This window comes from Chenopodium quinoa, unplaced genomic scaffold (genome assembly GCF_001683475.1).
Source record: "Chenopodium quinoa cultivar QQ74 unplaced genomic scaffold, ASM168347v1, whole genome shotgun sequence".
NCBI classification, from domain to species: domain Eukaryota; kingdom Viridiplantae; phylum Streptophyta; class Magnoliopsida; order Caryophyllales; family Amaranthaceae; genus Chenopodium; species Chenopodium quinoa.
The window spans coordinates 1,894,667-1,903,857 of record NW_018743204.1 but is presented as its reverse complement, the minus strand read 5'-3'; the positions used below and the strand labels follow the sequence as shown (position 1 = coordinate 1,903,857).

Genomic DNA, 9,191 nt, shown 5'->3' with positions numbered 1-9,191 from the left:
TAACACCATCTACCTTAGGAATATATAGTGCAAACTTTTCTTATCTTATGAATTCACGGTCTCTAAACTATTGACGATGGTGCAAACACAATATTGATGAATAAGATTAAACTATATCATGTTAAAATAATAACATAATCTACACTAGTTGGGTTAAAATTTATACACACAGTAAGAGTCATAAAATATATATATATATATATATATATATATATATATATATTATATATATATATATATATAATACTATCCCAAAAAAAAGGGTAATCTTTAATCAATTGTTTCATCATGAGATTATAGGATAAAGAAAACCTCACATGAAAAAAAAAAATTATAATTACGTAGTACATACAATAATTTTACAAATCAAACTAAAAATAACGGTAAGATCCAAGCCATGTGATAAAGTGCAATTGAAGAAAGGATGCAGTCATATTTCATGATTTAATCAAACTAAAATAATTGCCATATCGAATAGAAATTGAGCCAATAACATTATTCTTGCCACTCATCGTAGATATATTTACCCACCTTCAATTTTATACAATAATATATAACTTGACAATAGAACAGACATACATACCTCTATTGATTTGTTGCGATCATCATCATCGATTGATTTAATACGGTTGCTATCATAATTTTTCTTTTAAATCGTATTTATAGAGTAATGGTGTTGATAACGTGTTATACAATAAAGAGAAAGGAAGAATAGTAGAATACAAGAGGGAGATATAGGTGTTAATCTTAGTTCATTTCTTCATTAGGCAATGCCTATATATATACATGAGGATATAGTAACCCTCCAAAAGCAATGAAGAGTCATACTAAGCAAGAGTCACAAAGGAAAACAATAAGCTAAAGGAAAAGGAGTTACAAGAGGTTACTTAGGGAAGTAATAATGTCGGGGGGTTACAATGGTATACATAATGGACATACATTATTATATTTCATAACAATATTTTTGTTTTGTAATTATTGTTTAAAAAACATGTCACTTAATCTCTAAGTTCATAGTTTTTTTTTGATGAAATCTTTAAGTTCATAGTTTCTTACTATTGAAGAAGTGCTATATCAAATCCATTATTTTTTCTATTTGTTTGCTCACTAAAGGACAAGCAGAGCAACGAAGCTCATACTCAAGCGAGCCATATCTGGAATGGGTCAATAAAAATTCATGTCATGTCAAGCTCATTTCGTTCATTAAAAGCAAAGCTCATGCCTTGCTGTAAGCGTCAATTGAAGTGCGCCTAATTAAGCATGTGTGAAAATATTTGACAATCGTAGGAAGTGGGAGCTAACATATACAATAGGGACAAGGGATAAAGTAGGGAGCCGCCAACAAAATTTTAAGCAACTTGTGATCCGTTCATGAAGTTTACCGAAAGAAACAAATGCAAACACGAAATTTGATCCATGAAAATTACACTTCATTCCTAATCCATGAGATTACTGAATCCATATGATCACGAACCACGACTGAAGGATTGGGGATGAAGGTATGATATTACTAACTATTGATTTTTTTTTACCTTATGATCCCACTTGGCTCCTAAATATACAACTTTATGTAATAATATACACAGGGCTAGCTATCAAAAAAAATCATTAAATATTTAAGAAAAGAAGAATGTAAAACAAATATTACAATAAAATGAAGTAATTAAGTAAACAATAATACAAATCACACTGTAGTTTATACTGAAAGTCTGGCTGCTATTAAGATCAACAATTTATCATCATCCTTTAATCAACATGAAATAAATAAAAGCAATACGTACGGATAATAAATTATATAAACATAAGGGGACATCAACTGCATTTGTTGGTAAATACGTGGAGGGTCGTAGCCAAGATCTAGGATTGTATATCGTCTATATCAACTGTCCTTTGGCCATTTTGGAACTATTCACAACAAGCCATTATTAAAAAAAAGAAAAAAAAAATACAATGTACGAGTTATACATAATAAGAGTTTTAATTTGTAGTCGTTTATGATATCATTCGAACTTGCCGAGCCTTCAAAGTTTTGCGGAGAGAATATTTTCTTTGAGAAATTGCTTTCTTATACCTGTGAAATGAGTGTTCATTAAATAATCTTCCAAAATTATGCGTTTCACATCGAAGTCGAAGATTTTCTTCTCTACCGATGACATTTTTTCCATCAAAATTTGTGTTTTCTTGTCGTTCACCCTGGCCACAAGAAAATCATCATCTTAAATTAAACCATTTATAAAACTTAGGAAATTTTGAAAAAAAAAAAAAAAAAATATCACGAAATTGGTTTTTTACCACCAAAACTTCTTAAAGTTTTATTTTACCACCTTGACGGTAGATGGTGAAAAACAATTTTTATAATTTTTTTTTTCTTTTTTTGTGGTAAAATAAAACATTGAGAAATTTTAGTGGTAAAAAAACAGTTTCTTGATTTTTTTTTTGTGGTAAAAGTGAAAAGGACCTAAAACTTATGATATATTTTGTTGCATCTTCAACGAAAATGATCAATATATTTAAACATATTTCAATTGATGACATACCACGTACATGAGGAGTAATGAATTATTAAAGATAATATGGTTTTTTTATAATTTTTTTTTTATCAAAGTTTTCAAGACATAACTTTAACAATTCCCGTAAAAAAATTAAAATATATATATATATATATATATATATATATATATATATATATATATATATATATATATATATAACTTTAACAATAAAAAAATTTATAAACTTACCAATTTACCATCATAATAGATAATCTGCACGGTAAAAGTGAAAATATTTGTGCACTTGCGCACACAAACTCAAATGATATACTAGTATGTCATCCTCTTACAACAATTCTTGATCTTTCCTTAATTTAAGCATTTGAGAAATTCACTCATTTTATCAATTGTTGGTCTCTAAATTAAACCCTTCTCCCTTCTTACAATTTTTGTACAAACAGCTCGTTCATCTAACTAATTACCAAATAATTTTTCGTATATGCTTGTAATTCTATGTTCATAAACTCTAAAGATTAATGTCATAATGTAGGAACGAAACAAGTTCACACTATGTTATGAATGTAACAAAATCAAGAAACTAGAGAATATATAGAAAGTTTAATTAAGAAGACAACTTAAGTTGATAGAATTTACCGTAATTTGCTGAATAATACAGGCTGGTAAATAGCTGCCATGCGAACAAGAATGCGATGCAGCTTATCGTTTGAAGAACTAGAACCCATTCCAAAGAATATATATTCATCAATCGATGAGAAGAATTCTATGTCTTTCACTTTGATAAATTCTCTACTCGGTGTTATGAATGGATGCAACGCAAAATAATTGTTACATAATTTAATGAGTTTACCGCATGTTAGTGGATTCACCATAGACGATGTGACATGGTAAATCTCTAATTCGGGTTCTCCGATTATCCCATGGTTTGCGATGGCTGCTATCATGGCATTTACGACCATGTCAACTGGAACCTAATTACATATAATTACAGTACTTCAAGTTAGTTTCCATGAAAAAAATAAAAAATTACTTGGAGTTAATGTAATATGTTGGTGTTAATATTAAGTATGGCACTGTGTACAAGATACTATAAAAGAAAACGGATGAAGTATAAGATACATACAATGTCTACTATCGCGGTTGGGTCTGCTAAAATTCCTTGAAGTTGTCCTTTACCATAAGATACGATTATTGGTTCTATTCCCCTGTATCCTTCTATCCATCCGGGGAATGGATCACTATAAATGCTTTCAACTAAAGTTGGACGGATGATGATCACTGGCAGTTTATCACTTACTTTGGTTAGTAACATCTCTCCCATGGCCTTTGTTAGTTGGTAAGTGTTTGTCCATCCATGAAATTTTGCCCTAAAAATTCACATGTTGATTAATCATCATAAAAGAAATGAGTCAATTGTACAGCAAGTAGTCTAGTAGCCCGCATCAACGAGCTGAGTAACTATTAGGGTTTGTTAACATGTTTTATATTATTTTTACTAAACTGAAATATTTATTATTGAAATGAACATTATTTTGCTGAACTGAAATTATTTTTACTGATTTTGTAATATATTTCTTCTTTTAAGTTACTGACTTTTACTGAACTAAAATTATTTTTACTGAAATGAAATTATTTTTACTGGTTTTGAAAAAAAAAAATTACTGAACTAAACTTATCTTTACTGAACTGAAATCATTTTTACTAAATATTATTTTTTAAGGTGAAGTGAACAGAGCCTTCATACTCAAGTAATTTACAATAAGTTCAGGTAAAATATTTTTTGTTAAGAAACTTTGGAAATATTTTTTGTTAAGAAACTTTGGAAAAAAAAAAAGAAAAAAAAAAGAGTATATAAGCTTTATTTTCAGATTAGTGTTTGCGAATGAATCCACTTCCTTCCCTTAAAATTAAAGCATTACAATATGAGACCAAAAACCATTGTGTATTTGTGTGTTATATATAAATTAGTATTAATTCACATTTCATTCTTACCTTCTCAAACCTAGCTTTGCCATCTCTGCTGATAATTCATTTTTAGGAATTTCAGAAGCAATCTTTGCAGCCAACTTGAATTCAGCTTCGATGTCTAGTGTTTGTGAATTCCAGTTTTGACCCTCCGGTAGGCCTTCTTCCACGCCTATGGGCGTTTCCATAAAAACTCCTACTGTTTTCTTGGTGACAAAAGCTATATATGGAAGCAAACAATTTCAACAAATATTTAGTGTTAGGTTAATTATGATCCTGTAAAATATTACATACAGTACGTAAATAATATGTCCTCTTTTCTTTTTCATTTTGTTAAGTAAATGCAATAATTATTAGACTTTTAAACTATACACACACTAATTTTTGAAAAACTTTTGAGATTTTTCGCCAATGGAAAATATAGTCATCCAGCTAGGTGTAATCTTATTATGATTGGCTTGATATATATGGAATACTTTCAAAATAATATTTTTTTTTTTTAATAATTTTCCTTAGTTTATAGTTTAAAAAGCCAAAGGTTTGCAATAAAAACTATGAAATTTTAAATGTTGTTGCACTCGTTAAAAAACAGAGGAATTGAAATAGAAAACTATTCACATACATAGGATCAAACAACCAATATGCACCTTTAATTTAGATTATCACAATCGAATGACTCACATGTTTTTCGTCTTATTTATTGATATTTTTTGTAATTTTGCAACTTCATAAACTACAACCTTTCTTTTTGAAAAACTCATAAACTAGAACTTATAAATTATTGAAGTTTGTAAATATTTTGTATCATGTATTTTCCATACCAGTCGAAACGTGTAAGAAAAGGGAGCGTTTCTTGCAACTCTTTTTGAAGCCAATAAGTCCTGAAATTCCTTGCACATTTACATCGAGTAGTGTATCATACCTGCAGTAAATTAAAGGAGTCAAGGAGAATAGAGAATGTTAAACCCATTATACAGATTAATATGACACGGAGTAACTATTAATCAATTATACCCTATCATATTATATCATATCATAAATTCATAATAAGGTTGGGTTTTGTAATTAGCCATGAAAAGTATCATATTGCAATTATGTAAAGAACAAAACCCTTTCAATTTCCCTAATTACCCAAACAATTCTATAAAGCGACTTTATAATATGTTTCATCTATCTCAAAATATAGTTTCTTAACTTTAAATTTTGATATTATTATTCATATAATAATTGTGTTGTGATGTAAAAATTTTTGATGAAATATTTTTAATGCATGTATAATTTTTTAAAATAATTTATATCAATATAAGAAACTAAGAGAAAAATAAACCTTCCTTGCCATCCGGTGCTGCCAGCCGCATTTATAATCACGTCAACTTTATTTGCAATGTCGACAGCCACGTTGGCATCCATACCAAGACAAGGTTCACTAAGATTTTCAATAACTGGAATAAGTTTGTTCTTCATGAACTCCTCGTATTTTTCTCCATGCACTTCTTTCAACCGCTTGAATAGATCAGTATCTATGATCTAATAACCACATTCAATAACAATTTATAAGATTTTGAGGAAAACAAAATATTAAAATACTACTTTTATGTTTTTATAATAAGCACACTGTAAATCTTGAATATTTTTCTGATGTATAAGCAACAAATGTTAGGTATGTATATGTTATATGCATGCAACCAATAATTATACTTGTAGATGGAATTCATATCATTCTCATGTCTTGAGTTTTGTTACACACCCTCAAATTGAAATAATTTCTTATTTAAGTTATTAGCCTATTATAATTTATAATGGTAAGTAATTCAAATAAACTTGCTACTCTCCCATTCCAAAATAAACTTTCACTAAGCTATGTGATGGTTTTCAAGCAAACAGTGCAGAAATCAACAAATCAATGGAAAAGCATACTTGTATACAGTTAATTTCACCAAATTTTAACTTAGAAAAAAACCCTTATTTCAATGATGCTAACAGATCAAAATATAGTGTTGACTAATTATATGAAATCACAATTACCTGATGAAAAAAACCTAACTAAATTAAATTTGCTGCTTAGTAAGTATGTAAGGATTAATCCGTGTTCTTCATTACCAAATTAAAGTTGTTTAAATTAATTAGCAGAAGCATGGTAAGTTTCGTATCGATGCCAATTTTCAATTTATCAACTTCTTATATAATACCTCTATTTCTTATTATTTGCAACAAAGAAATATTATTTGTGAGATATAATAAAATATTCCTTTGTTGCAAATAATAAGAAACGAATGTAGTATATCTATTAATGGTCAAAAATTCGAAATCATGTTTTGAACATCGTATAAAAGTATATGTTAGGGTTTCAACGGAAAGGAGTTAGAACTAAGAAATGCAATTAAGACTATGTTTATTTCACCTAATTTCGGGACCTTATTACGTATTTCAGATCAAATTAGAAAAACTAATAAGATCGGAACGTAACATTTATATTGTTTTATTTGTGATTTTTTTTATTACTAAATATCATTTATTTTGTAATGAAAATAATTATGAAAAATATATATTAATAAAATACACATTAATACAAATCTTATAAGACACCATTTGGTATATTTTTCTTTATAATTGGCGTACTTATAAGATCAAAGTTTAGACAAATCGTGACAATTGGATAAGATCATCAAATAAAAATTAAAAAAAAAAAAAGTTCATATCAGATAAGAAAAAATAAGGTGAACTAAATATAGCCTAATATAAGTACATATACTTACTTCCTTTCTTAGTCTTTCCCGAGCAGCTTCTGCATTTTTGGCCCTCATCAAGAGATAGACCTTCTGCACCTCTGGAACTTCCCGCAATAACTTCTCTACAAAAACTGTTGCATGCCACACATCACACATAATTTAGAGATTTGAAGTCGATCTCAAATATCTATTGTCATATACAATCGGAATGAGATTTGATCTCATACATGTTTTTGATGGCACAAGAGTTTAAGCAATTAAGCTAAGATCTTCTTGGAAAATTGGTTCTATTTGAAAATCAACAAGGGTCACTGAAAAATAATGTATGTTTTGAAAAAAAAAAAAAAAAAAAAAAAAAAAAAAAAAAAAAAAAAAAAACATAGAAATAATGTAGACTCCATTTAAAAGAATTAGTACAATGGTGAAGGTAGCACCCATGCATGGCTCTGCATGTTATATATTAATGCATGTCTACGTAGATATGAATCCTACTTGTTTTATTTGTCATGTATCGATTAAATTGCATTATTCACACGACTATTAATTTTGAACAAAGAAAATTAATTAGAGAAATTCATGGCACTAGAAAATCATTACCTTTTGCTATAAACCCAGTGGAACCTGTAATGAAGAAATTTTTGTGCTTGAGGAAATTGACGATACCAATACCATGAACATATGGGTGGTTTGACATGGTGTACTGTGGATCGACTCGATCGAGAACTAAGGAAAAAATTTTGAAGATGAAGAGAAGCAAGCTAAGAGTAACCTTAATTAGATACTAGAAACAATTGATATAACGTGACTGAGCTGGTGAAGTTGGCTTTATGAAGAAAATTAAGGTTGACAGAGAATATTAGGTTGATATTAATTATAGTACACATGATTATTCCTGCTTGGCTAATGGAGTATTTATAATATTGTGTACTTGTTTACACATACATTAATTATATAATTTATGTTTTAATGGCCGAATTTTCAGATTGATATAATATTATGGATTATTAATTAATGTATCATGTACGATCACTTCGTTTAAATTCCACAAGTAATCAATTCGATCAGCCAAATCAAACTCATAATTAGTTGTTTATATGTCTAAGGAGTGTTTTTTTCTCTATTCAAGTCTTCAACATGGGCAACAATGAAAGTTATTGAGTTAACAAAATAAAATAAAAAAAAATTAAAAATTAAAAATTAAAAAAAAATATTGCGAGTATATCATTAAATAGTGAATACAATTCACGTTGTAACTTGTAAGTGATATGGAGTAATACCAAGCAAGATGTTGGGGCAGCCCGCAGCCAAATAAGTTTCAATGCGAATCGATCTATACTACTCCCTCCATCCCATAATACACGAGACGTTGGACTTTTTTCACTATTTATGCATTTGCTTGGACCATAATTTTTTACTAACATAATAAAAACATATTTTATTTTATCATAAAATATGTTGTTAGATAGGTATTAATATAAAGTTTCATAAAAATATTTTTTATTAATATTTAATTATATAAAAATAAAGTCAAACTAGTGTATTGACATGTGTGCAATGTTGACTGTGTCATGTATTATGGGACAAAGGGAGTACATTACTACCCATACATTGTGCAACGTGCCATGTGCCACTATTTCTTATTGCATTCGTCACGTGTCACTCTCCTCTATTAGTTTCTTATTACATGCATGTTATCATTATGAAATAAAAAAATTATCAACAAGATTCGAACATGCAATCACTACCTCTAAAACTAAGTGTCTTACCACCAAACTATGCTATTTTAAGTTTTTTATTGAATACAAAATATTAATATGAAATAGATGAAAATATGAAAAACAAATTTAATTATTAATTTAAATGTATACTAGTGATCAACCACATGCATCTGACCTGCGAATTACCAGAGCCAAAACACTAGTTTTAATTGAAAAATAATCAGAAGAACTAAAATTAGTACGGAGTACAACTTTAAATAAGGTAAAGA

At 28.5% G+C, this 9,191-nt stretch overlaps 1 protein-coding gene across 1 annotated transcript; it reads right to left on the bottom strand.

The window, feature by feature from the left end:
- Positions 1-1,305: 1,305 nt before the first annotated feature.
- On the bottom strand, positions 1,306-7,694 carry LOC110733789 (fatty acyl-CoA reductase 2-like). Its single transcript, XM_021913846.1, has 7 exons — positions 7,232-7,694; positions 5,803-6,002; positions 5,297-5,397; positions 4,503-4,695; positions 3,634-3,877; positions 3,147-3,481; positions 1,306-2,193 (listed from the first exon to the last, which is right to left on the bottom strand). The coding sequence occupies exons 1-7, from the start codon at positions 7,358-7,360 to the stop codon at positions 2,022-2,024; spliced, it is 1,374 nt and encodes a 457-aa protein (XP_021769538.1). The 5' UTR covers positions 7,361-7,694; the 3' UTR covers positions 1,306-2,021.
- Positions 7,695-9,191: the final 1,497 nt, after the last annotated feature.

Excerpts from the sequence above, each read along its gene's own strand:
- LOC110733789 (XM_021913846.1), bottom strand. The coding sequence starts at position 7,360 with ATGTGTGATGTGTGGCATGCAACAGTTTTTGTAGAGAAGTTATTGCGG. Across the intron at positions 6,003-7,231 it reads GGGAAAGACTAAGAAAGGAA|ATCATAGATACTGATCTATT; the intron begins GTAAGTATATGT and ends TGTGGTTATTAG. Across the intron at positions 4,696-5,296 it reads TTTCTTACACGTTTCGACTG|CTTTTGTCACCAAGAAAACA; the intron begins GTATGGAAAATA and ends TTCCATATATAG.